The sequence below is a fragment of the Phodopus roborovskii genome, unplaced genomic scaffold, assembly GCF_943737965.1.
Source record: "Phodopus roborovskii unplaced genomic scaffold, PHOROB, whole genome shotgun sequence".
Lineage (NCBI taxonomy): Eukaryota > Metazoa > Chordata > Mammalia > Rodentia > Cricetidae > Phodopus > Phodopus roborovskii.
In genome coordinates this window covers 2,025,319-2,052,453 of record NW_026125543.1, presented here as the reverse complement: position 1 = coordinate 2,052,453, position 27,135 = coordinate 2,025,319, and the positions used below count along the sequence as shown (strand labels likewise).

The 27,135-nt window shown below is 37.4% G+C and overlaps 1 protein-coding gene across 5 annotated transcripts in view; it reads left to right on the top strand.

Annotated features, from left to right (window-relative positions):
* The window catches only part of Nbea (neurobeachin), a 511,635-nt gene that overhangs the window by 323,028 nt on the left and 161,472 nt on the right, over window positions 1–27,135 (top strand). For 3 of the 5 annotated variants that reach the window (XM_051176972.1, XM_051176971.1, XM_051176970.1), the window contains exons 39-40: window positions 14,964–15,107; window positions 18,732–18,764. In XM_051176972.1, coding sequence (XP_051032929.1) covers window positions 14,964–15,107; window positions 18,732–18,764 — 177 coding nt within the window. The remainder of the gene's footprint in view (window positions 1–14,963; window positions 15,108–18,731; window positions 18,765–27,135) is intronic. The other 2 variants (XM_051176974.1, XM_051176973.1) reach the window with 1 other exon arrangement.

The window sequence follows — 27,135 nt, the reverse complement described above, 5'->3', positions numbered from 1 at the left end:
TGTTAGTAACCTATTTACATAATATTCCTACCCTATTTTTTTTAACTCAAAAAATTATCAGTCTGGGAAGATGGCTCAGTCAGTAAAAGTCTTGCTGAGTTCAGAATCCCAGCATCCACTTAAAAGTAAGTTAAAGAAGTGTACATCTTTAACTCCAACATTGCAGAGCCAGAGACAGGCAGATTCCTGAAGATCACAGGCCAGCTTTTCTAAGCACACACTAAACTCCAGATTTAGAGTGACCCAGTTATACAAAACAAGGTAGAAAGTAATCAAGGAAGGCATCCATGGTACCCACATATACATTCATACATGCACAAACAATTGAAAGTGAACAACAAAGACATGGGTGGCATCCACATGCACATACACACATGTGACCACATAACCACATGTATATATGCAAACACATGCATATAAATACACCACATACATGATACATAAATAGATGATAGTTTTGTTCTGTTCAGCCAGTTCAGCTCCTATGCTTCCAATGGACTGCCAGTGAAATTTGGGCATGATAGTCATACATTTACAATGCTATCAACAACCACACTACAAGAAAACTGTGGCCCCAATTCTCTTTTTTAAAATGCTTGGTAAAAATATAAGTATAATTTAATAAAAATGCTACTTTAGATTATTGTCTAGTGAATTTTCTTAATTACATTTCATTTACCCATTTTTAAAATCTATTACATTTATTGTGTGCATGCATGTGCTCATGCTCATGTATGCACAAGTACAGACACATAAGTTTACATGCCATAGCTCTTGAGGAAGTCAAAGAGAGTCATTTTTCTCCTTTCAGCATGTGTGTCCTGCGTATTAAATTCAGGTTCATCAGAGTTAATGGCAAGCACCTTTGCCTACTGAGCCATCCCATTGGCCCCATTTACTCATTTTTAAATTCTCTGATAAGTTTAATTCTGATTGGTCATGTTGTAATAATAATGAGCCCTGTCTATATAGTTTGTGTTGTCTAGAGTTGCTTGCTGTATTTATTTTCATTTATTTGAAGGTATTAAGTGAGCTATCTATTTTAAGTTTACTTCATATGTCCAATAGTTTTATATCATGGTATAGTTTGTATCATGCCATGCAATTCTAATTCTTAATGAGGTGAGTATAAAAAGAGACAAATCATTACCAAATAAACACTGCACCTAAGGGTTTCAATGCAGCCATTATCCTAAGAAAAAAATTACAAAGTAATTATACAGTGGAAGTAAATATTAAAAGTATTTCAGTAAGTCATAGGAGTCCGTACTACAAGGAATTCTCAACTCTAAAGCCTATCTAAGGATTTTAGCACCCCAAGGAATTGTAGCCAACTTAAAGTGAGTTGTTATATTCATGATTCACAGAAATGCTGTCTACTTAGGAAGTGTACACTTAATGGTACTTGGAACTGGCCTGGAACTCACTATGAAGATGACCCTGACCTGGAACTTACAGAGTTCCACCTGCCTCTGTCTCTGGAATGCTGGGATTAAACGTGTGTGCTTTAATTACTAATTTAAATCTTTCTTAATCAATTCAGCATGAATTTTCTAATCAAAAAGTAGAATTCTCTGCAAATAATTTGTTGAGAGCTTAGGCTAGGGGACATCGTGATAGTTATAAAAGGTTCATTTCTGTAGACACTGCTATCTATTCTCTACAAGTTAACTTCAAAAGGGTGCTATTATACAAATATTCCTTTTGTTTCTGCTTTAAAAACCCTTTGATGGAGATTCATATTTTAGTCCCATAGAAACTGTTGTTAATAAACCTGGACTAAAATAAATAGTACTTACATCTTGAAATAAATAAGCCCTGCTAGCAAATCTACTATGTACTACATGGGAATTTTAAATATGTTATTTTCATAAATTTTACATGCTAGATGATGAATATTATTCAGGATCCTTTGTCCCTCTTGTGTTAGATTTCTTGATGAAGAGAAAGAAGAGTATTTTTTGTTTGACAAGTATTAGGCACAAACATCATATCTAGGCCACATGTATTTAAAACACCCTTACAGTTCTTATGGTAGAGTCACATGATGGTCACTCTACAGGGTTCAGGTCATAGTGTGGAAAGACCAAAGATAACTATCACAGCTCTCCCTCCCTGGACACATACAGAGTACACCTTTTCAAGCCTTCATCAGGACTCATTACCTGTGGGCCATGGGAACTGTGGAGAGGGTTGGTAGTCAGAAAAGGATCAGGGGACAGAAAAAGGGGAAATATTCCAGGGAAAGATAAATGTAGACAAATAAAGGGAAGATTACAAACAAGCAGGATTCCACACTTCTTTCAGCCCTGCTTGCCCCCTAAACTGTGCATGAAGTATTTCTTCAGAAGAAAGAGGAAGTAACTGCCAGTAATGATTACAAAGCACTTCCTTCAATAAAAAATATAGATGCTTAGAGACTTAATTGAAAGCAGATTCTGTTTTTTAAAGATAAGCTTTATATTCAAAACATATATATAAAGCCAAAAAGAAAAAAGGAAAAAAAGTAAAAAGAAAACCAAACCATATAAAACCCAGCCCATTGTCTGAATACCATCTGATAAACATTATAGTGTGTTTATGTATGTGAAGTCTGGAAGGTGCAGACCAACAGCCACCTTGTAGACCTGTGATGTTGGATAGACAGGTTAGGGTACCTTCATAGGACAAAGCTGCAAATTCCTAAAGACCACCTAGGACAAATTGAAATTCAATGTTTTCCTTCTTCCTTGTCAAATAATTGCATCATTTCTACCTCCCTATAACTAAATGTTTTAAACCCTAAATTGGCATTAGGCTTTGAATATGCACAATCTCTGCTGTGGATTTTGGGGAAAACTTTTTTTATGTATCCATGTTATAGAAACATAAATGTTTCAGTAACCAAATAATATTTTTCCTAGTAATTTCGAGTGTGAGTAAAAGAATTGGATTCACTGATAAAATGGAATTGTTAAGGACTTGAAAACTGAGAGAGCCTCTTTCAATTTCTTAAACAGGTAGCCTTTCCTTAGTGGATAAAACATGTCTGGATTCCAAAGCCCAAGATGAGTCATTTGTTAGTGTAGAACGTGATTTTGGAGCCTAGGAGCCTCCATGAGGGTAACAGAAGTGAAGGGGAGGCAGGTTTAGTGGACTTCAGGGTTAGTGGAAATGCCTTGGATCACTTGATCTTTCTTGATACCATAAATCCAGCCACACAATTTAGGTTACAATAGAGTTGTACTTCTATAATGGTAAGAAGGATTCAGCTATAGTTCAGATTCATGGCATTATTTTAAGTTTTCTTAGAGTCTCAAATAAAAATGTTAATTCTTACTTTAAATGAGTAAACAATCAGTTGGATATAATTTTAAGGAAACAAAAGACAATAGTTTTATGTCATAATGATTTTGAAAGTTTACTCCATTATTTTATTATTAAAACTTCTAGTTGACCTTTATCAGTTGGAAAATAGCCTTTTCAGTGATGGAATTTCTCCTGCTTTTTAGTAACACTAATGAGTTGAATAATTTATGAGGTTGTCGTGTGCAGAAGATTCAGTATGATTTGACATAGTCTCGGTCTCTGATGTTGGAATGTGATTAATAAAAACCTAGAGGCATATAATTTTTTCTTGATGTATAATGTGCTAATTTTGCATGAACTGAATGAGTTATTTATGAGGTTTTTTAGTGGTAAAATCTCTTTCAAGTGAAAATTTGATTATCAGGAATTTTACAAACCATAGCTGTGAAATTACATAAAAAAAAAGATGTTTTCAAACTCATCTTCTCATCTGTATAGTTTATTCTTTGGGCAGATTAGCTAATAGATAAGTAGTTGAAATAGTGGGCTTCAAGTGTTACATACTAAAATAAAACCTAGTCTCTTCAACTTCTGGTATATTCTAGTGTGTAAAGATACTGGCTGACAAAAAATAGGGAAAACTCTTAGTAAGTTAGGTTCTCTTTGTTGGGTGTCAGTCATCATTTGGGCTTCTGTTTCCCTTCCATAAAATTACAGTGGAGCTACATTTCATCAAAGCCTAAGATCGCAAGTGCTTCATGTCTGTGATCAAAGACATCATCTTAAATAGGTCTGATCTGGCACTGCAGAAGAGGGCAGGCTGCCTCAGCCTGAGGGAGGAAAAAGAAAAAAACACAGAGCAAAGATGACAAAGTTAATCAGTCATTTCTTTGGCAATAAATAATAAGATATGCTGAGAACTGCAAATGAGAACATTCTTAGGTTCCTCAGAGATCTGTCTGCTTAACACCTGATTTATCTAAGCTTGTGAAGCCATCAAGTTATGACCTTGATGCACAGAAAGCAGCCCTGTAATGAGCTGGAATTAAATTAGTCTGCTGCTGCATTCGTGGCTACTGTAATATGTTACATGCAGTCATCAAAAATAGGAAGGCACTGAGAGTGGGAACAATGCTAGGCAGCAATGCAGCCATTCGGGAAAGAAGGAAAAAACCCTATGAAATTTTCTGTCTTCATTCTTCCCAGAGTTGCAATTATTACAACATTTGAGAACGCACACCCTTACTATGTAAAAACATGATTAAACCTCCTGCTTAAGTTGGTGCATTATAAATTAGGTCTCTGCATTTGGAATAAAAATTAGTGGTTTGAATTAGGTTCCAATAACTCCTGAAAAATTAATGATGCAATTGTTTTATGAAAAGGAAAGACCTGCAGGCAGTTGTCTGCCAGCTCTCCTACCCTCGTCTTCACCTTATGGTTTTATGAGCTAGTAAAATTACTTAAATAGATCTCCTAAAGTGAGGTCAGAAAGGCTACAAATATGCTTATAGCACCCGTTTACACATACATAGCATTTCTCATATCAAAAACTATTCCAACAAGCTACCTGTTCTTATGCTGAAGATTCAGACACATGGGATTTAAGCAGATTCAGAAGTTTAACTACGCCAATTGGAAGGCACTTATTGAAGAGTTTCTGTGTACCACACATGTTCCAGACACTGGATTTGGGAACTGAGCATTTCTAAACTGGAGGAGCACAAGAGACTGGCTAACCAGAAAAGGTATCACAGAGAGTAGCTGATGTATAAATTACCTCAAGAGAATATTCTGCATTTACCAGGTGACAGGAAGTCACCAACATGGAGAAGGAAGTGAGGAGAACACAACAGGACAGGACAGGACAGTATAGGACAGAATTCACTGAGATGTGGAGGCTTAAGACCTTGACTTTGGAGGACTCTGTGTTTGTTTTAATGATAGAAATTCATGAAGTATTTGTATTTAAGATGGGGGACAGAAACCAATGGCCTTTTGGGGTCATTTTGGATACAAAGTTATTTTTATTTTAGGTTATAGATAAAATAATAACTTAATATATATTAAATACACATAAATAATTTTATTTTAGATATTTCATATTTTCAGACAAAAACCACTTACAAACCAAGATCAGATTTCTCTACGTATCCCATTAGAATGCCTATGTTTTGTTTTGTAGAACTGGGTGCTCTACAAAAACATCTTTTATTTCATCTTTTATTTGATGAGGTCCATGTACCACATTTAACCACATATTTGAACAGTTTGGGAAACTGAATCAAAGGATGAATTTCCTAAAGACATACCAACAAGTGCAGCATTTTTATGAGATGAAATAGGTTGTTCATACCTTATTCTACTCCAAACATCCTGAGATGCTAGAGATAAAGCTAGGGTAAAGTTCAGCTAGTGGACTTATGCCAAGTAGCAAGGATAACATATTTTTTTTTACTGCTTATTTTAGACCAATTTCAGGTAACATCCACACACAACTGCATGTACACAGTGTAATAAGTAATTTTTTTTTTTTGCAATGTACTAACAGTGCTGTGAGCTCTGAGACAGTAAAACATGAACTGAATTCTTCCAAATCATTGAAAGAGTGGACATGTGGGAAAAAAGGTCAACACCACACAGAGTAATTACCCAAAAATTGAGACCAGTATCACATGGAGGAAGCAGAGTCTCATGTTATGGGGGCATGGCATGAAAATGAGACTATGAACAGAAAGAGAGCTATTGAACGATTTATGTTTGGGAAAGGCCACAGAAATTAAATGATGTAGTGGGCCCAAGCACACCCCGTGTGTACACTTGACCCTGTGGAATGTTTCCTCACATGGAGTTTACTTAATGATACCTGCTAATTCTCACAGCATGTTACCCATGAGGATGTTGTGGTATAGGCCACCTTAGTGTCATTCATGAGCTTTATATATTGTGTCCCTTCTGAAAACGTAATGTAGGTTTGTTTTTGTTTCTGTTTTTTTGGGGGGGGTTTCTTTTCCAATTTTTCTTATTTATTTGTTAGACTGGCTTTATTTTTATTTATTTTTATTCATTATTTATTACTTACTTATTTTTTGTCTATTTGGGTTGATCCTAAGTCACCACCAAGTAAAGTAACATCTGCCACTGAGTTGCGTGCCCTGCACTTTTGTCTGTTTTATAGAATGCTGTTAAAATAGCCTGCACATCATCAGTAACCTAGCTGTGCCTTGTTTTAGTAACAAGGAGGAAGGCACTAGTTACCATTTTCTGCCCCCTCTCTGAGCCATTTCCCTGCCTGCCCATTCAAAGCACTTTCTACTTCTTTCCCTGTAGTCTGAGATTCTAGAAGTAAGTCTCCCATGTTGCTCTAGGAAGTGTCCCACCTTTCAGTTTTCTTTCATGTCATCTATTTCATGTTTATTCCTTTTCAAAATTTACCAGGATTCCAGGCTTACATTCTGCTCCTCTGGGCACAAGATTTAGCAGGCTTCTTTCCTTTCCAAGTTCCCTCCTCAGCCCATCCCTCTCTTTTCTTCTAAGGGAAAATTTGCTGAAAGGAGGAGGAAATGGCCCACTATTATTCTATTCTGATATACTCATCTCCCGTTACTAGTCTTCTAAGCACTTTACCAGGAGGATCAGATTCTGCAGTGAAATCAGGCAGAGTTGAGGACACATAGCCCTGAGCAGTTTGTTTTTCCTTAAGAAAATATGTCACATGGTTTGCAATTCAACAAAGTCCTGTTCTTAATAATTACACATCACCCTAACTTCATGGCTAGTCACAGTTCTATTGAGAGACATCAGTCCTAAAATACATAAAGAGTTGGTGTAATATATATTTTCTAAAAAGCATAGAATACAGTTTTCTGAATTGACTGTTACATTGTTATATTAACATTTCATAGTTATATTTGAAACCACTTAAATGCAGTAACATTTTCTTGTACCTTTTTAATTGCATTTTTCTGCTTAAAAATTCTGTTTATGAATACCCCCTTTGCTAGCCTGCTCAAAAAAAATATTGCTTACATATGAATATTTTGAATTAGGAATAAATGAAATTCTGTTTTTGCTGTCAGAACCAAATTGTGAAAATGTATTACATGTCTTTGAAAATCAGTATACTCTATTAGCAGGCCTGTCAATATAAAAAGTGCCTCCCATTTCCACCTCCTGCTCTAATAACCTGTGTTACTCTCAGGCAGTCCACATAATCAGAGTATATTGTCAGCTTACTGGGGTTGGGGAAGCATGAAATGAAAATCGCGTTAATATTGATCCAATTCTTTTGCTTGCAAGTGTCCTTGCTGTCCTTTCCCACTGAGCAATAACTGTTGGTGTTAGGTAGCCATTTTCTTCTTTCTTTCTTAAATTCTAGTCAGTTGTTGCCAGCATAACTAATCTGGATACTGGTTTAGCACTTTGAATAGTTCCTTTAGCCACTGCATCTTAATTAATACACAGATTGCTAATGCTAAATGTTTACTTAGCTATTTCCTGCAGCTATTTATAGGACAGCCCACCTGAAGGGATAAGGGATGTCTGAACATTCCTCCTTGGTAGAAACACAAAGGATGCACTGTTCCCATTGTATGCAAGGGAATGGTGTATCGTCAGTAGTGGTTCAAGACCAGGTGCCATTTTTTAACCTTTTATTTTATGGAACTCTGTGTCAGTAGTAATGAATTGTGGTAGGAATGATGTTTAGATCTCCTTTATCTGGACAGAAATACCACAGCTAAAAGAAGGAGCATGAAGTTTGATCTGACAGCTTTTACATCTGACTTATTAAACTTAACCAGTAATCACTCTGCCTTTATATGAAGATGTTGACGTAACACAGAGAATTTATCTGTTCGAGTGTGAGCAGCCTGTTTCACTTGTGGGGATATTTTTTCCAGAAAAGTTTATGCAGATGGGATGAAGCTTCTGGGGGATGGATAACATATAAAAAGAGAGTAATGTACTTCAGGATTCCAGTCTCTTTAATTCAGTGGAGTTTTCACCATTGGGACTTTCCTGAATTTTTTCCTTCCTTTCTTATCCTTCCTTCTTTCTCCCTCTCTCTTGATATTCTATTCAGACAATGGTTCAGTTAAAAATAATGTTCCCTTTTATATCTCCATCTTAAGGAGGAAATGTGTTCCATGTTTAAAATGAAACTCTAAAATTACATCTAAAATTTAAATTACTTAGAAGGGGAATATTAACTTGCTAGTAAGCAACTGTTATGGTGAATATCTATATATGTGCCTTTAGCTTTCATCTCACACATTCACTATGCCAGGCACCCATAGTTGGTAGCAGCATGTTTCTCTTTGATTAAAAAAAAAAGTCCTTCATCCTTTGCTGTCTACTCTTCAGAACTATATGGCACTCAGTAATGGACTAATACATACATGTCATCACATGAGATCTTATAACTGCACCTAATTAGATGAAAGGTTCATTAATCTTGACCTCTTTTTCTTTGGGTGGCATTTAATAATACTATGTAGAGCTACAGTAAGCACCATCCTGTAAAGGTATTTGTTGTTCTGACTTGAATTTTAATGAGAAGAAATAATCTCTATTTTTAACATTTCCCAAAATATCCATATTGAAGATTAATCACAGTATTTTATCTGTCATATTAGGGTAGTTTGTCAAACACATTGAACAAGATAAAAAAAATATTGTGAAATGATGAGTATTACAAAGAATTTTTCTTTGGAAAAGAATGCCCTCCTGTGAATCTAATTTCCAGATGTCAGCAAACATTAGATTTTTCCAAGCATACATTTAGGCAAAGTTAAAATTAGACCTCCTTCAAAAGATGGGAAGATACTATGTTAAACTTGTTTTTATGGAGAAATCATAAGGTCTTTTCCTTCCACATAACCAAGATTTGAGACATTCATTTTGTTAGAATAGACATGTATAAAATTTCAAAAGCCATCAGAAATGTTGATGCAGTGCTGGGCTTGGTAGCACATGTCTGTGATCCCAGCAAGACCAGAGGCTATGTTTGGAATATCACTATCTCAAGGCTGTCCAGGTCTTCCCTGTGAACTCAAGGCTAGCTTTGGCAACTTTATGAGATCCTGTATCAAAATTTTTCAAAAACCAAGGAAAATGGACTGGTGATATAGTTTTAGAGTGCTTTCCTACCATGAAAGAGGCCCTAGGTTAAAGCCTTAGGCCCCAAAATATGATGATGATGATGCTAATGATGATAAAAAATTTTAAAGATGTATAGCTTGTTTAATAATAACTTAATGAATGCAATGAATAAAATGGTACAGGGGGAAGATTATTTAAATTTTGTTCTGTTTCACAAGAACTTAACAGCACATGAGCTACATATTCTTCTTTGTCTGGGAAGCAGCTATTTAGACTAGCTGAGGGTGCATTATGCTTTGTAGTAATTATGAGCACGCTCCTTGGATAGCCAGGAAATCTCTCACAAGGCAAAGGGAACTGATGTTGGCCCAGCAGTGCACTTAGGACTTCAGAATCAGGCTGATATTATTTTAGGTTTATGACCCTCACATTTGCTTATTTTATTTTCTCCCTTTGTATAAATCCAGTAATATGATGACCAGTAAAGCTTAACTTAAGTTAAATGAAGTTCAAAATGCATAGGTACCCACTTTGTAATCTTAATTTTTCAGTAATACCTTGAGACTTAGGTTGGCATGTTCATTATTTCTCTTTCACTGATTGGAAGCTAAAAGTAAGAAATTGGTGTGGATTTTTTTTAATGTTTAGGATGGGTAAAAAATGAAAAATGAAGAACAATAAATCATAAAGACCAAATTCCATTATGGATAAACTGAAATACATACAAAAAAAAGTAAATTGAGCAACGGTGTATTAAAGAATTAGTGGGTGAGTTACAGCAATATTATTTTCATGTGCTTTCTCAACAAACATTTGTTTACCCAGTGCTGAGATAGAAGTTAAATCCCACTAAGATAGTGAGGACATAGATCAGTTGCCTTGAAAGTTGATGGCCCTGGCTTCCATCCCAAATAGCACATCAGCACTAAACAAAGGGGAGAGAAATGGCATTAAGAAAATAAAAAATAAAACATTTCAAAAATACATGATGATATATTAAACCTATGTCTAACAAACAAACAAAAATTTGACATCAGAAGATAAGCCAGTGGACAAAGAAGTTCACCTGTCAGGCTTAAAGGACTTAATCACTAAGCCACCTCTTCAGCCCTATGACTGCTGCTCTTTTTTAGTATCTTCAATTAACTGTAGAATAATCCCTTAAATGAAAATAAATCATTTTCTATTTCCCTTCATTGTATTTGCTTATCAAAAAATAATATAATGACAACAAACTAATTGCTATATCTTGATTTTAGTTGTTGATGTTGTTGTTTTTTAGACATGAACCTAAGCAAGTGTGCCCACTATTTCAATGTATTTTAACTTAGGGTTATTCAAGACAATAAAACTAAAGCTGTATGGTGCTGGCATATAGTAGCAATGCTGGAGACATTTTAGTTCTCCTTTCCCTTCACTTTTAAAAGATACTTTATCAGAGCAGATGATTCAGCTCAGTGATGAAGGGCTTCCTAGCATACATGACCCTGCATTCAATTCCCAGCAAGGCAAACAGGAAATTACTTAATTAACTTAATTAGAATATACTTGGATTCTCATGGTTTCCTGGTTACTAAGAGAAACTTATGAAGGAAAAAAGTCTTCAGGGCTTGACTGTGTCTCTGTAACTACGACTAAGTCTATGGAAAATGCTTTCCTGTGTTAAAATGTTATAGGAAATGAAAACAAATCTGATTTTGCATTTGGCTTCATTCATCCACAAGTCTGTGGCACTTTTTTCTTCTGACTCTTTACTTTCCCATTCCATTTTCATAGTTTCTTGGGAGATAATCATCCCTGTCTCTCCTGTCTAGCTTTAGTCATTTTTTTGTGATTGCCATTTCACGTCTATTGCGCTCCGGTGGTTTGTGGCATTTGCTCGTTAATTTCTTGATGAATGGCTAAAGAGGCCAAGAAGTGCATTCAGATCAACATGTCTTCTAAGACAGATGATCTCAAATAAATTCTTCTCTCAATCAGATTTTGATTTGTTAGGTGATAAACCCATTCCTTCTAAGGACAGTGTTTACAAGCCTTGTAATGAGTCAGCCCTCTGAGACCTTACCTCCTTTTGCTGTAATGTTGATGGATGAAACTCTAATTCATAAAGGATATTGTGATTGAAAAGCACCTTTAAATCTCATATACTCTAATCTAGACAAATGTTTGTTTCAGTTCCACAAAACTGGTAAGTTCACTGGGTGACAAGCTGGTAACACTTCAGCGAGGTTGGTCAGGTGTGTGTGTAGGTACCAATTCCTTTAGCAAATATGAAAAGACTTGAATGTTTTCTGCTTCAGAGTTGGAAAAGATCAGACAAATCTTTATACATTTCCAAGTTCCTCCTTCTACTTCATGTTCTTTATAGGTAGATTTTATTGTTAATGTAGAGTCACATAAAGTTGTTCTTTTTCTTTTTACATGGTAGTGATAGAAGGAAGAACTTGCTTATTAGGCTGACTGAAAATTAATGGGTATGTTACCTTAATGCAAATACTGAGCTCCATTTCACATAAATTAATTAGCACAAATTAGTGAGGTTCTGAGGTGTTTTGGGGAAATTTTGATTTAGAGATATCCAGAGATGAGTCCTGTGCCTCAGTTCACCCATTGGGAATTTATTAGTGCCTGTTCCTTACCAGGCAGTGTGTTAAGTATGAGGAATACGGAGACAGATAATGTGATTCTAGCCATCAAAGGGTCTGAGGAGGTCAATATGCAAGCAAATGCCAGGTGCTTGAGCTGGAAGATTTATGAGGTGTGGGGAGAGCAAAAGGAAAAGAGTTGACAAATCATGAGAAGAGAATGGATTTAAACCTGAACTTCAGCAGGTTTTGTGTGTACCTACTGAGTGTCAGACCCTTATGCTGCAGAGATGACAAAGTATCAAATTTCAGAGGATATGCTCATAAGAGATTCTGCCTCCAGTATGTATGCAAATATCAGCTGTGACAGCATACAGGTTACCTAGGACAGATGTCTGAAGGAATAGAATTGTGAAGGGCAACTAGAAAACAGGAAAGGAAAAATTATTACCCCTTACACTAGGCATAACATGGATCAAAAGGGATGTGAGTACATGGCATATTCCAGAAGTTATCCTTGACCCAGTACTGCTGTGGGCCTGTGGGAAGAGGTCACAATGTGAGGCTGGCAATGAGAGGCTAAGAGGATTTGGTCAGCTGTGCCAAGGAGTCTAGATTTTACCCTACAGTGTAAGTCTTGCTCAGATTGTTGATTACAAAGCAAATGAAATGAAACAGGAATACCCAGCATACTTGTATGATAAACATTCTGAAAAGATGCTGAGGGTCATAGGAGCCATGCATGGATGAAAGCCTCCTTACCAGATAATGACTGAAAGTAGTGCAGTGGCCAGAACCACTCCAGATGAATCCTCAGCCTTTGACCTAAGCAGGGAGAAGGAGGAACTAGCTGATTAGCTTAGCTGGGGAATACATGAGTACTGTTAAGCAGGTGAAAGAGTTCTGAGTTGCTTATCATTGCATTTGCATTTTTTGTTAAAGAAAGCAAGCTCAAAGTTTCTCATATTAAGTTACTGCCCAACTAACAAAATGAGACTATTACTCTCCCTACTGTGTGGGGTTTGTGTTGGGATAAGAGTCTGAAATATTCTCAGCCTTTGTCCTTCATCTTGTGTTCCAGAAATAAAAATCAACCATGGACCAGTGAAAAAAGTACCCCTGTGTGACTCATGTATAGTCTCTAGTGAAGTGTTGATTTTGCAATAGCAGTATTTGTCTTAAGTTTTTCTAAGCATCCAATGTCACTGTGTAGATAGCTGCACTGTGTATTCACCATATTCTCTAAGGGCTGTTGCCCCAGAGGGCTTGAGTGGCAGCTTATCCCTACTACAGCTAATGGCACTTTGCATTAGTTCTAATATAACTGTCCTCTTCAGCATGTGTTTTTATTATTTTTTTTGTGATCTTTGAGTCAGTTTGTATTTAGCAGGCAGAATTGGTGACCCATTCTCTACCAAAAAGAAAAACTACTATGTCTCAAAAAAAAATTAAAAAAATGAAAGAAAAGAAAAGCTACATAGGACAGTGAGAGAAGGAAGCAGGAACAAAGGGTGGAGAACTGGCTCACATGCTGTTTTTTCAGTGCAAATTTTACAGCACCTAGATGTGCTTCCAGGAAGGCAGTTGAGTAACACCAGCATTGATCCATTATTAGAAGACCAACTGACCAAATAAATGTACTGTGAATTGCATCAGGAGAACATTAGGCCAGAGCTGTAACATGTCATGGGGGCAACATCACAGAACCTGGCACTAAGCACAGCACCATGGCATAGGACTGATTTCTAGGAGAATATATACTACATGCAACATCCTACTAGTCAGTGCTTTCTTTCATGCCCGTACCAGGTGCTGTAAGTAGAGCACAATGTTTTCCTTCAGATTGAACTTCAGGGACACAGACAAGATTGTCCATGTTCAGCATGGCATGCCTTAGACGGAAATAGTATGAAATAGAGCTTTTCCTATGTGGATTAGTTAATGTCTGCATGTATGTGTCCAGTTTATTTGTAGTATTAATAATTTTAGGTTGTATCACCCAACGCAGGTGTTTGAGAATGTGGAAATGCTTGTCAAGCAGTTAATTTGGATATATGAATTAACATTGCTCCTCTAGAATAAAACCAACTTGGCTTTTTGTATGTTCTTCTTCATATGTTCTTTAATTCAGCCTTACTAGTATAATTTATCTTTTGTTTTGTTTTTTGAGACAGGGTCTCTCTAGATAGCCCCAGATATCCTGGAACTCACTATGTGTTTTACTATGGTTTTATATTATTTTCTATACCAAAGCAGGAAATAAATTCAGAAAATCCATTTTTATTTCGTCAGTTGGTAAAGGAACCACTTTATGCAGTAGGCCTATTGAGCATCATTCTACTTTCACCTCCTTATACTGTAGCCCAGTTGTCACCATTTCTTAACTAAGAAGTGAACACTTTGCCATTTTCTTTATACCTATTTCATCAACTTGCAAAAACTGATTAGTTAGTTAATTCATACAATAATTTGGTTATATAATTTTTTAAAAAATTATACAGATCAGAAAGCTGAATTTGAAGGGAAATACAGATATTTTGTGGAGCATGCATGATTCTAGAGTCACAAGGAATGAGTTATAAACTGGACCTGATAGAGTAGGCTTGCATCCCTGCTACTTCAGGTTGCTCAAGAAAAATCACAAGTTCAAGGCCAACCTTAGCAAGTCAGAGAGACCTTGTCTTAAAAAGTAGAAAGGGCTGTGGGTAAAATCAGGACAGAGCATTGTAAAGAAAATGGAAGGGTGGATTGTAGGACCATGGTGGGCCAGTAGCTTGCTCGCTCCCATTACTTCTTCATCTATAAAGCAAGGGATAAATCTCCAACTTTACTCAAAGAAATCCAGACAAACAAGATAGAGAAGTATTTTTAAATGTTCTGTAGTTGTAAAGAAATAGCAAACATAGCATATAGTAAAGAAAATGTTGTACTTGATGTCTACTAAGTGCAAATGCATCCACAGTAAATAAAAATCTATTTTGTGTGTAGGCACTGAAGAAGATGTAGTGAAGTCCAAGAAAGCATTCAGAAGCCAAGCAATCGTAAACCAGAACTCAGAGACTGAGCTCATGCTGGAAGGAGATGATGATGCAGTCAGCCTGCTCCAGGAGAAGGAAATCGACAACCTTGCAGGTACTTGCTAATACGCTTCTGCTTGTTGTAAGGAACACATAAAGCCACTGACCGCAAACTCTATCTCCTGGTGAAGAGATGAATGCCAGTGGTTGCCATGGCACTTATTCATATGAGTGTGATAATTTAATGTGCCTCACTCTCTTGTATTGAACCAGAACTTCAAGCAAGTGCTCTTTACTGACAATAAATATGCAACAGCACAAATGAGCAATGAGGAACAGTGCTTTAGATGGTAAATTAATTCTGAGTGCATACCTCAACATAAAACTGCTGCTGCCACTCAGAGATAGAATAGGATAATGAATCCCTTGAGTTCTGTTCCTCTCACCTGCCAGCAGCCTTGGAAAGTGGGAGCTTCCTCAAGGTGAGCGCACCATTTTCCAGCTCCTCTAGGATGAATTATTTGGAATGTTCTGCTCCTATTTTACTCTGCCCTCACATTTCTAAACCCCTGTTACTAACAGTTAACTTCCCTTGTCCTACCCTTACCTTCTTTTTGCCCTGCTGCTGGTCTGAGGTCATTCATTGCAAAGGGGAAACAGACTTCCATCCTCCCATTTATGGAGGATATACTAAGCAAGGTTATTATAGTGCCAGGTCCTAGAAATGACCATTACTACATATCTGTATCATAAAAACTATTTTTCCTACTTCTAAAAATCTATTTCCTGTTTGCTGAATCTGAAATGCTGTCTCAAATTCCTAAGTAAATGTTCAAATGTTGCTTTTGGAAATGAAGACAGACAAAGGCTTTTGCTAAGTTTGACAGCAGGTATGACTCTTTTCTTGGACTCTTTCCTACTTTCAAGGTCATACAAAACTCAGATGTTTTCTGACCTGGCTTTTCCGCATTCACCTGTACTTTAGTTTGTATTACTTAGCACTTTCTTTTTATCAAAAGTAGCTGATTCAAGTTTGATTAATCTCTTGAAGCTTATGCTAAATCTGCTTAGTATTAATTGTTAATGTATCAATCATACAACCTACCAAACAGTAGTAACTTTGCTGTGTTTCTGTCCTTTAATGGTAGCTAACTTTTAAGTCCTGATCATAAGCATAACAGTGAAAACATTAAGATTGGACCCTGATGATCCCTTTCCTAGTCCATAGAGTTCGTCTTTAAAACAGTGGCCCAAAGTGTCACCTGCAGCTTTGAATAAAGGAGAATGTGAGTGTTCAATAGAAGGCAAAGAAAAAGACAGAAATAGTGTACAGAATTTACAGAGTATGTATGTTTTGTAAGTGCTGAGTTAATTATTTATCTCCACTGTCATGACAACGTTGCCACACAAAACCCATTTCCAGAAGTTAGCTGCAGACCAGGATCCCCAAATGTAATGAAAACAACTATTAATAACATATAAATGGGTAACATTTTTGCTCTAAGAAATAATTGTCCATCTCAGACGACAGTAAAATTTTAAGTAACAGTGTTTTGAGGTTTGTTTGTTTGTTTCTGTTTTTCAAGACAGGATTTCTCTGTGTAGCCCTAGCTGTCCTAGAATTTACTCCGTAGACCAGGCTGAACTCATAGAAAGCCTCTGCCTCCCTAGTGCTAGGATTAAAAGTATGCATTACCACCATTCAGCTAATATTGTATTTCATTCTTTTAACCTTCTTTTTACTTATTCTTTGTGTCTTTCACATCATGCCTCCTGATCCCAACCATCACCCCCCTCTCCAAATAAAAATAAAATAAAATTTAAAAGGAAAAAGGGGCAATCTAACTATGGAAGCTGCAGTGGACACAGTGAGTCATGCAGTAAACCCTTTCATCCATACATTTTTACATATCATTGGTCTGGCTCAAGGCCACTGGTCTCTGCTGCATCATCTATGCTGGGCCCTCACTGAGACTCTTCCTGGACATCCCATTGTTATCCTGTGTTGTGGAGATCCTGCAGGCCTGGGTCCACAGGACTGACTCAACCCCCATCCAGTGCTCCAGCCAATCAAAGATTGGGTGAATGTTGGGGTGGGCCAGCACATAACCCTGATTCTGGGCCTGGCTAGTTGCAGGGTTGGTCTGCACAGAAGCTCTCCCCTGTCTTAGCCACCAGAGTGAGCTCTCTGGCATTGTCCTGGCTAGTTCACCCCTTGCAGCAATAAGCACAGGGTGGGGACAGTTCTCAGGATTTCAAGTGCTCAGGTTCTCTTCTCCCACACCTAAATCTTCAGGGCCAGCTCTACTGTGTTGCCCAGGGGAAATGTAGAGGCCACTCTCCTGAGGCTGCAGCTGACGAAGGGCAGGGACAGCTCTCCCCCTCTTAAAACCTCAGGGCCAGCTCTCCCACCTGTCTCAGGTGTTGATGTGGGGAGAGGCAGGGCGTCTGTGTCCCACCCATGCTGCCACATAACAGATGAATAATGGGGACAGCTCTCCCATGCTCACAACTTTGGGGCTAGCTCATCCACATTTCTACCAACAGTTTGGCTCTGTTGTGCTGCCCAGGCAAGGTGCAGGGTCTGCCTTCCCAAGTGCTACAGCTGGTAAGGGGGAGGTTCAGCTCTCTTGCCCACCACAAAGGCGGAGAGGGCATCTTCCCCTCACCCTTACCACCACATGGCAATTGGGGGCGGGGCAGCTAGCTCATTCTCACACACTCAGGCCTAATCTCACCTGCACCTCTGTCGACAGGGTCAGGTCTACTGTGCTGCCCAGGCTTTTCTGAGTGTTTCGGATGGTGAGGGGAGGGTCTGCTCCCTCCTCTGTTTCCTAAATCTTTACCCTAAATTCCCTGACAGTGCTATACTACCTGCAGAGAGCTTCGCCATTACAGGAGACAGGTCCCAGTTAAGAGCACAAGGGCCTAAGGATCTGTATGTAGCACTGACACCATCTCATGCTCACTTGCTGTCTCAGAAAGCACTCTATGAAGTCCCCGTCTTCTGTTTATAGCTTAGAAATGAAAACAGCGGTGCTTCACTTCTTAATCTAACTCAGAGGTTTGTCCACATATTATTTATATAAGAAGTATAGCATTGGGGTTGGAGAGATGGCTCAGTAGTTAAGAGCACTTGCCGCTCTACCAGAGGACCCAAGTTCAATTCCTATCACCCACATGGCATCTCACAGCTGTCTGTATGTAACTCCACTTCAACTGATCCAGCACCCTCACACAGACTATACAGGCAAAGCACCAATGCACATGCAATAAAAATATTTTTTAACTTAAAAGAAATATGCCATCATAATACACAAAAGTAACTAGATAACCTTAACCTGTTTGTGGGCAGAGTCCATTGTCTTCTTGTTACAAAACGCTACTTTGCTGACAGGCACAGCTAAGCAGACAGCACCACAGTCTTCACATGTAGCTATAAAACCAGGGCCCTTTCCCTGTCACCCCATCTTAGCATATCCCATATTAATACTCAGAGGTCCATGTATATGCATAATAGCTAGAAATGATAATTTTAGTCTTAATAATAGTCTACATGTTTCCTAACTCCATGTGTTGTTTTTTCTGTATTTTAAGAATGCTTTTTAAAAAGCAGTTTCACTTGAATGTTGTTGGCTGTTTGTTGTGTTTATCGTTTGGTACTTTCTGCTTTTAATAGAAGTAAATGTTCATAAACTCTGTAGCTTCAATGTCACATGATTTTCTTTTTCATTTTTAGTTCCCTTTCTTCCCAAGCTGTTCATCTCAAGAGGCAAGTTAAATGTGTGTGACTACTAATCACTCCACTTACTATGTTTGTAGCAAGCAGCTAATAGGATTTTAATATAGAAGTCTGCCAATCAACTGAGTAATTATTATATTATTAACATCTAATCTAATTTACTTTAATTGCTGTTTTAGTTCATAGTGATCCACCAAAGTGAATTAGCCCTAAAATTCCATATGTGCCTAAATATTTCATCTTACTAATTACATTTTACTTGAAATACTGAAATAAATTAGTATAAGCTAACTGAACTTAATGGAAAATGGCAATTATTTTATTTGAAATTTAGCAAGTTGTTTCTTCCAAAATTTCAAGTAATAAACTTAAATTAAAGATTAATTTAGGGCTGGTGAGATGGCTCAGCCATTAAAGGCTAGGCTCACAACCAAAAATAGAAAGATTAATTCAAATGTTTGTGAGTAGACAGGCGATGATTGCATTCAACTGATAAAATGCCAACCAACTGGTACAATGTGTTTCATTTCTTTTAAAGAGTATTACATGGGGCTGAGAAGATACTTAAAAGAACTTTCTGCTTTTAGAGGGTACCTCGGTTTGGTTCCCAGCACCCACATGGCAGCTCACAACCACCTGTAACACCTTCCAGTGGCTCTCATACCCTCTTCTGACACCCAGAGGCACTACATACCATCATACATGTACTACATGCAGGCACATACACATAAAGTAGAAATAAATCTTTACGAAGAGACTCATATATGCTGAGTGACAGTAGAAATATTTTTACATTGAAATTCCTTTATTGTTATTTTCAGAATTTAGTATTACAAATTTAGGGAATTCTACTGAGTTAATGACTATAATGATGTTTTATTATCAGTTCTTTGAGGAGTAATAATTTTACTTATTGCTGTTTACATAATGAGCTTTTATTACCACCCATTTAATGTCTAGCATATGAGATTTTCCATAAGCCTAATACTGAAACTTTATTCATCAGAAATATTATTTCTTTCTCTCCACTCTATAACCTCTCTGTGAGAAACCATAATCCTCACTTCACAATAAGAGAACTAGAAATTAATTGTGGCAGAAGTGAGGCTGTTTATCTTCTTAACTTGCAAAGTTGGGCATCAGTCTAGTATTGCAGTCATGCTGACTAAACATAGAGAACAGTTTTTAAATAGGGCCTATTGCATACCCCTTCCTCCTTCAGTTGAAAAATCAGGAGGAACAGTCTTAACTTGTCATCTAAATCCTTCCCTATGTCACTAAAACGTTTTCTTTTATTTAACAGAAACCATGTGTGGGTTCATATCTACATTTTACATTGTGTTTATTTTAAACTTTATTAGATATGACCTTGCAAGCAAGCTAGGCTTTTATGAATACTTCTAAATTCTGAGTCTGGGTAAGGGGATAACTTAGCAGTGTTGAGAGAGTCCGGAACAGCTATAGACTAACAGGCATTCACAAGGTCCAGTGTTTTCTGCTCATTTGCAGCTGGGTTTTTATAAGCTGGCTTGATGCACCTTTGAAAATAAACCATCAGAATTCTTCTTATATTCTTATCTCCTGTTAGATAGAACCCATCTCAATTTTAGGTCCATTTAAAATACTATTTACTGGCTACTCTTTTAAGTCTCTTAAATTCTTTTGACATTTCTTGGGAAATGTTTGTTAACTACATCACAAACCAGTAGCAAATTGATGTATATGTATAATAATGATTTTATTGTACACACACACACAAACACACCAATAGTATTTGGGTTTACCCTAGGTCCTTGGGCTATCAAGTCTCTGGTTCCTGCTTACCCAAGCAGTGTCTGGTATGGGTTCCATTTCATGGAGTGGCCTTAAGTCAAATCAGATATTTGTTGGTTACTCTTACACACTTTGTGCCACCATTTCCCTAGCATATTTTTCAGGCAGAACAGATTGTAGATTAAAGGTCTGTGGCTGAATTGGTGGTAATATTTCTCTTTGTGTAGCCTGTACCATACCTTTGTGTAGCCTCCCATACCAAAGAGAGGTGGAATGTAGTGCTGGAGCTTCTACATAGGCACCAGCTCAAGCTCTCTATGTGTAATGAGTTGTGTAGGTGTTATCTTCAGCAGTGGAGCCTTGCTGTCAGTTTGTGGGAAGCAAATCATAGTCTTTGCAACAGTCTGGGTTATTTAGGGATTCCCATGAACCACTTTGACCACCAACTCAATTGGATGTAATCCAGTCCCTACACAGGAAGCTTCATTTGGTGACAAGAGATGACCAGTTGGGATTTTGTCTTCATCGTTATTTGCAGACTTCTCTAGGATCTCCTTCACATATTTTAGGTTTGCACTGCACTAGGTTTCCATACCACCTCTCATTTCTAATTCTCTTCCCTGAATTCCCTCCCTTAACCCCATCTTCTCTCCCCCCTCCACACCTAATACCCCTATTTGCTCTTCCCCACCACCACCCACAGTCAACCCATAAAAATCTATTCTGTTTTTCTGTTCCAGGAAAATCCATGTGCCTCCCCCTTGTTCCTTCTTCCTTTTATCTAACCTCTTTGTATCTGTGGATTTAACTTGATTATCACTTATTTTGCAGCTCATATCCTTATATTCATGAATATATACTGCATTTATCTTTCTGGGTCTGGGTTACCTCACTCAGGATGATTTTTTTTCTTAAAATTGCCTGAAATTTTTATGATGTCATTTTTTCTTCAAATTTATGACCATTTTATTCTTTGTTGTTATTGTTGCTGCTATTATTATTATTATTATTATTATTATTATTATTATTATTATTATTATTATTCACTGGTACACTACATCCTAACTACAGTTTCCCCTCCCTCTAGTCCCAGTTCTTCCCTACCCTCTCCTCCATATCTACTCATCCTGTTTCCCTTCATAAAGGGCAGGCCTTCCAGGGATATCGACTGAACAAGTTACAATAAGACTAGGCACAAACTCTGGACAAGGCAACCCAATAGGAGAGAAAGGGTTCCAAGATTAGACAAAAGAGTCAGAGCTACTCTCCCCGTCTCATTCCCACTGTTAGGAGTCTCACAGAATAGCAAGCTACACAACCATAACATATATGCAGAGGACCTAGTACAGTCCAATGCAGGCTCCTTGATTGTAACTTCAGTCTCTTGGGCCCCATGAGCCCTGCTTGGTTGATTTTGTGGGCCATGTTCTCTTTGACCTCTTGCTCCTACAATGCTTCATCCTTAACTTCTGCAAGGTTTCCTGAGCTCCACCTAATGTTTGGCTGTGGGTCTCTGCATCTACTCTGATCAGTTGCTGGATGAAGCCTCTCTGGTATTGGTTGGGTTACACACCAATCCATTCTTCTGACTGGTGTGTCCTGTGTGCTGTCATTTTTAACAGCTTAGTAATACTCCATTGTGTAAATATAACACATTTCTTGATTCATTCTTCTATTGAGAGACATCTTGGTTGTTTGCAGTTTCTGGCTATTTTGAAAACAGCAGGAATGTATATGACTGAGCCAGTGTCCTTGTAGTAAGATGAAGCTTCCTTTGGGTAAATGACCAATAGTGGTGTAGCTGGATCTTGAGATAGATCTATTCTCATCTTTTTGTTCATTTGGGTCTTCTCTATGTGCCTTTTAGTTAATTTGATAAAGGTTTATCAATATTACTGATTTTCTCAAAGAACCAACTCTTTTTTTCATTGATTCTTTGTATTCTCTTTGTTTCTATTTCATTGATTATGGCCCTGAGTTTGATTATTTCTATCTGTCTATTCCTTTTGTGTGTGGTTTGTTCTTTTTGTTCTAGAGCTTTCAGATATTCTGTTAAGTGTAATGTGAGATCTCCTTTTTATGCGGGCATTTAGTGCTATGAACTTTCCTCTTAGAAAGCCTTCATTGTGTCCCATAAGTTTGAACATGTTGTGTACTAATTTTCATTAAATTCTAGAAATTCTTTAATTTTTTTCTAGTCTTATTTTTCGTCCAGTTGAAAATTTTTTGGTTTCCATGAGTTTGTAAGCTTTCTGTTGTTCTGTTGTTGATATCTAGACTTAATCTGATAGGATGCAAGAAGTAATTTCAGTTTTCTTATATCTGTTGAGACTTGCTTGAGCTGGAGAGATGGCTCAGCCATTAAAGGCTATCTAAGACTTGTTATGTATGTGGTCAGTCTTCAAGAAAAGTCTCCATGAGGTGCAGAGAAGAAGGTATATTATTTTGTATGAGGATAAAATGTTCTATAAATATAAATATCTGTTAGGTCCATTTGATTTATTAAGTCTGTTAGTTCCAGTATCTCTCTATTTTGTTTTTATATGGATGACCTGTCTGTTGTTGATGGTGTTGTACTGAAGTCTCCCATTGCCAGTGTGTGAGCATCAACATATGATTAAAGTTGTAGTAGGGGGTTCTTTTACAAACGTGGGTGCCCTTGTGCTTTAGGCATAGATGTTAAGAATTGAAATGCCATCTTGGTGAAGTTTTCATTGATGAATATGTAGTTTTCTTCCCTATCTCTTCTGATTAGTTTGGGTTTGAAATCTATTTTGTACAATATTAAATGCCTACATGAGCTTGTTTCTTAGGTCCATTATCTTGGAGTACCTTTTCCCAACCCTTAACCTGGGGTCATGTCTACCCTTGATATTGAGGTGTGTTTCTTGAATGGAACAGAAGGATGGAGCTTGTTTTCACATTCATTCTGATAGTTTGTGTCTTTTTTATTGGGGAATTGAGGCTATTGATATTGAGAAATATGAAAGACCAATTACTATTTTGTTGGGGGTGGTAGTCCCCCACCAACATCAATTGAAAGTTTTGCTGGGTTTAGCAGTCTGGGCTGGCATCTGTTGGTCTTTTAAGATCTACAGCACATACCCTTCTGGCTTTTAAGCATATGCTCTTCTTCTGGCTTTTAAGTCTCCACTGAGAAGTCAGGTGTAATTCTATTAGATCTGTCTTCACTTGTTACTTGAACTTTTTCCCTTGCAGCTTTCTTTGTTCTGTGTGTTTAGTGTTTTATTATGTGCCAAAGTAACTTTCTTTTCTGGTCCAATCTATTTGTTGTTCTGTATGCTTCTTTTACATTTATAGGCATCTCCTTCTTTACATTAGGACAATTTTCTTTTATCAATTTGTTAAAAATATTTTCTAGGCCTTTGAGCTGAGAATCTTCTCCTCCTATTCCTAATATTCTTAGGTTGGTTGGTTTGTTTTTTTATTGGGAATATTTTAGATTTAACGTTTTCTTCAGCTGATGTATCTATTTCATCTATCATTTCTTCAGTGCCTGACATTTTCTCTTACATCTCCGTTGGTGAAGTTTGCTTCTGTTGTTCCTGTTGGAATTCTTAAATTTCCCATTTCTAGAATTCCCTCAGTTTGGGTTTTCTTTGTTGATTCTACTTTTGTTTTCAGGTCTTGGAGTTTTATTCATTTCCTTACACTGTGTTTTCCTGGATTTCTGTAAGGGATTTATTCATTTCTTCCCAGTGTGTGTTTGTGTTTCTATAGATTTATTTAAGGGATTTATCCACCTCCTCTTTAAGGACCTGTGTCATCTTCACACAGGCTGTTTTAGGGTGTTTTCTTCAGCTACATTGGAATTCTCAGGGCCTACTGTGGTAGGGTTGCTGAGATCTAATGTATATGTATTGCCCTGGCTGTTAAGTGCTTTTAGGCTGGTGTCTAGGCATCAGGATTTGTAGTGATTATAGGTCTAGGAGCTGATCTGGCTTTGTCTTTGTTGAGTGGGTATTTTGTTCCTTGGTTTATGTTTTCTCTCTGGATTTTAGGAGAATGTGATGGCTGTGTTTTGCTTGGTAGAAACTTTCCTGTGGACCTGTTAGGTGTGACCATTGTGGGGTTTCTTATAAAATGTGTTTCTGAGTATTGGCACCTGACACTTAGGAATGGTCTCAGGTTAGGGATCCAAAGAGGTTTTAAACAGGAGAGCAGAGTGTTCTACACCAGGATCTCTTTATTTAGTCTCCTTGGACTAGGGGTTGAGAGTGAAGAGTAGTTACCCAGAAAGTCTGCTGTACATCTGGGGATGAGACTGAAAGACTGGATCTGAAGTAGCAGGAGAGAGTGGAATATCCATGTGCAGCCTAGCTGCTTCCCTGGTAGGAGTGGTCTGTGGATTAGCAGAAGGTGCCTGCTGGAGTTAGGGGCTGAGCAAGGCTAAAGTGATGAGTCAGGGGAGCGAGGTTAGGAGGGGAAGTCCTGTGGTACCCATAAGAGATCTGGACAGTGGGAAGAGGAAAACTGCAGCAGATGTTCTGTTGCAGAGCTAAGGATGAAACTGGGGGATTGGATTTGGAGGAGAAGAGAAGGTCTTCGGTTAGATTGCCTGTTTCCCTAGCCTGTCCAGCTGGTGTGTTCACAGGGAATGTTTACTGGAGTTGGAGACTGGAATAATGAAATGAATTGGGGTAAAGAAGGTTGGAAGAGAAAATCTTTGTGTTCATTTGGGGATGGTCAGAGAGGAAGGGGAGACCACAAAAGATGTTATGCCTTTTGTGGGGATGAGCTGTGGATGAGACTGAGGAATTGGATCTGGAGGAGCAGGAGAGGTGAAGATCTTCAAGCAACTTACCTGCTTCCAGGAGTCTATGGTAGGGAAACTTAAAGCCAACCTCATCTTCTCTCCATTCTAACTTCTGCTAATTATGTCTTTATTAACTGAATGCCCTTGAGGGTTCTCATTTATAAGGCCAAGATAGCAATATTGCTCTCAATTAAGAAAGGTCTCTTTATTGCATAGGAAGTGTGTTCTATAACCAACATAATATACTTTAAATACATTTTTAAAAGAACAGTAAGAATTTTTAAATAGCAGTGCTGGGACAGGGATTTTACAATGTAAGCCAGACTTTTTACATGGATTTTTTTTTTCAAAGTAAGAGGCTTATAATCCTTTATACAAGTACTTGTACACACATCAATCTTATAGCAACTGGAATTCAGAAAACATGAACTTCGTGAATAAAGAGTAAGAGATATACAAAAATAAGAACGCACCTAGTAGGATATGTGCTGGGTCCCAGAACCTCCCTTCTTCTCTCTAGAATCAAGCTCTGTGTTTGTTTAGTGTTCCTAGCCACCACTAAACTAGAGAAACGGATTCTGGGAAATAGACAACACATGGCAAGAGTGAGGAAAGACTAGGGGAATAATATAAAGGAGACAGCACAATGCTACAACCAAAGAGTTTTAAGAGAATTTTTTTATTTAAAACAAATCAAAGTATCAAAGGCACAGATTTATTTGACTTTTGAACAAAACCAGGTAAATGTAAAGAAAGGAAGACACCTTGTTCCACACTTGAGTGCATATCCCTTTGTCCAGGTTCCCCTGCCCAGGCCTGCCCCTCCCATGCTGTGCAGTTTTAGCATGGGAACAGTATGCTTTGCTTGTCTCACCAGCACACAAATAGTTAAGATTCTTCCATATGTATTATTATGTAATTTTAGTTATAGAGTCTAACTAGAATTAATTTGCCAATATTCGTATTCAGAGAAAGATGTCTCTTAGACATTCTGGATTCTCTAAAATGTATTTAACTCAGGACCCCCTCCATTTTGAAAGGCATGTGTATTTCAAGGGAAATTTAATCCATATGTTCCTGACTCACACTTAACTCACACTTAACTCATCAAAACGTTGTTTAGTAAAAGCTATTTGATGTTGGGAAAGCCTTGCAAGACTTTCTAAGTCCTTTTTTTTCTTTCTTTCTTTCTTTCTTTCTTCCTTTCTTCCTTTCTTTCTCTTTGAATTAGGAAGTTACTTTGCCAGTCATAAATAGTATATCCAAAGGGTTCACATTCAGCTTCAAACAATTCACCAAGCACTTAGGGATAACATTCACATGCCCATTTCTTGCAAAAGCTAAAATAACTTTATAACTAATTTTTGTGTGTGTGTTTGATACAGAGTTGTAAAATAGAAGTTCCATCTTGAATATGTGGTGTTTTATCTTTGATTCTTATCATTATTCTCAGAAAGTCAACAAGCCAATGTAGATCTTCAGGCATTATATTGTAGCTACAATCCTATGTTTCCAAAAATACATGTTCTTCTCAACTATGAATTCTGTAGATTATCATATAAACAGATTTAATCTACTCTTAATAACTATAACAGTCCTGCTAACCTGAGTATAAATTTAAAACTATAATAGCAAAACACAATTGAACTGTGTCCATTATACATTAGCCGTGCTTCAAATCATATATAAAATTCTTGAGTACCTTTTATTTTAAGAATAAGCCACTCTTTGGTCAAGTGTCTTATAAACCCCAATAGTAAGACCTTTTCTTTCTAATACATTGTTTTAGTTGAAACATAGTTGTTTGGGGTTTGTTTGTTTGTTTGTTTTTCACTTCTTTCTCGGTATGTA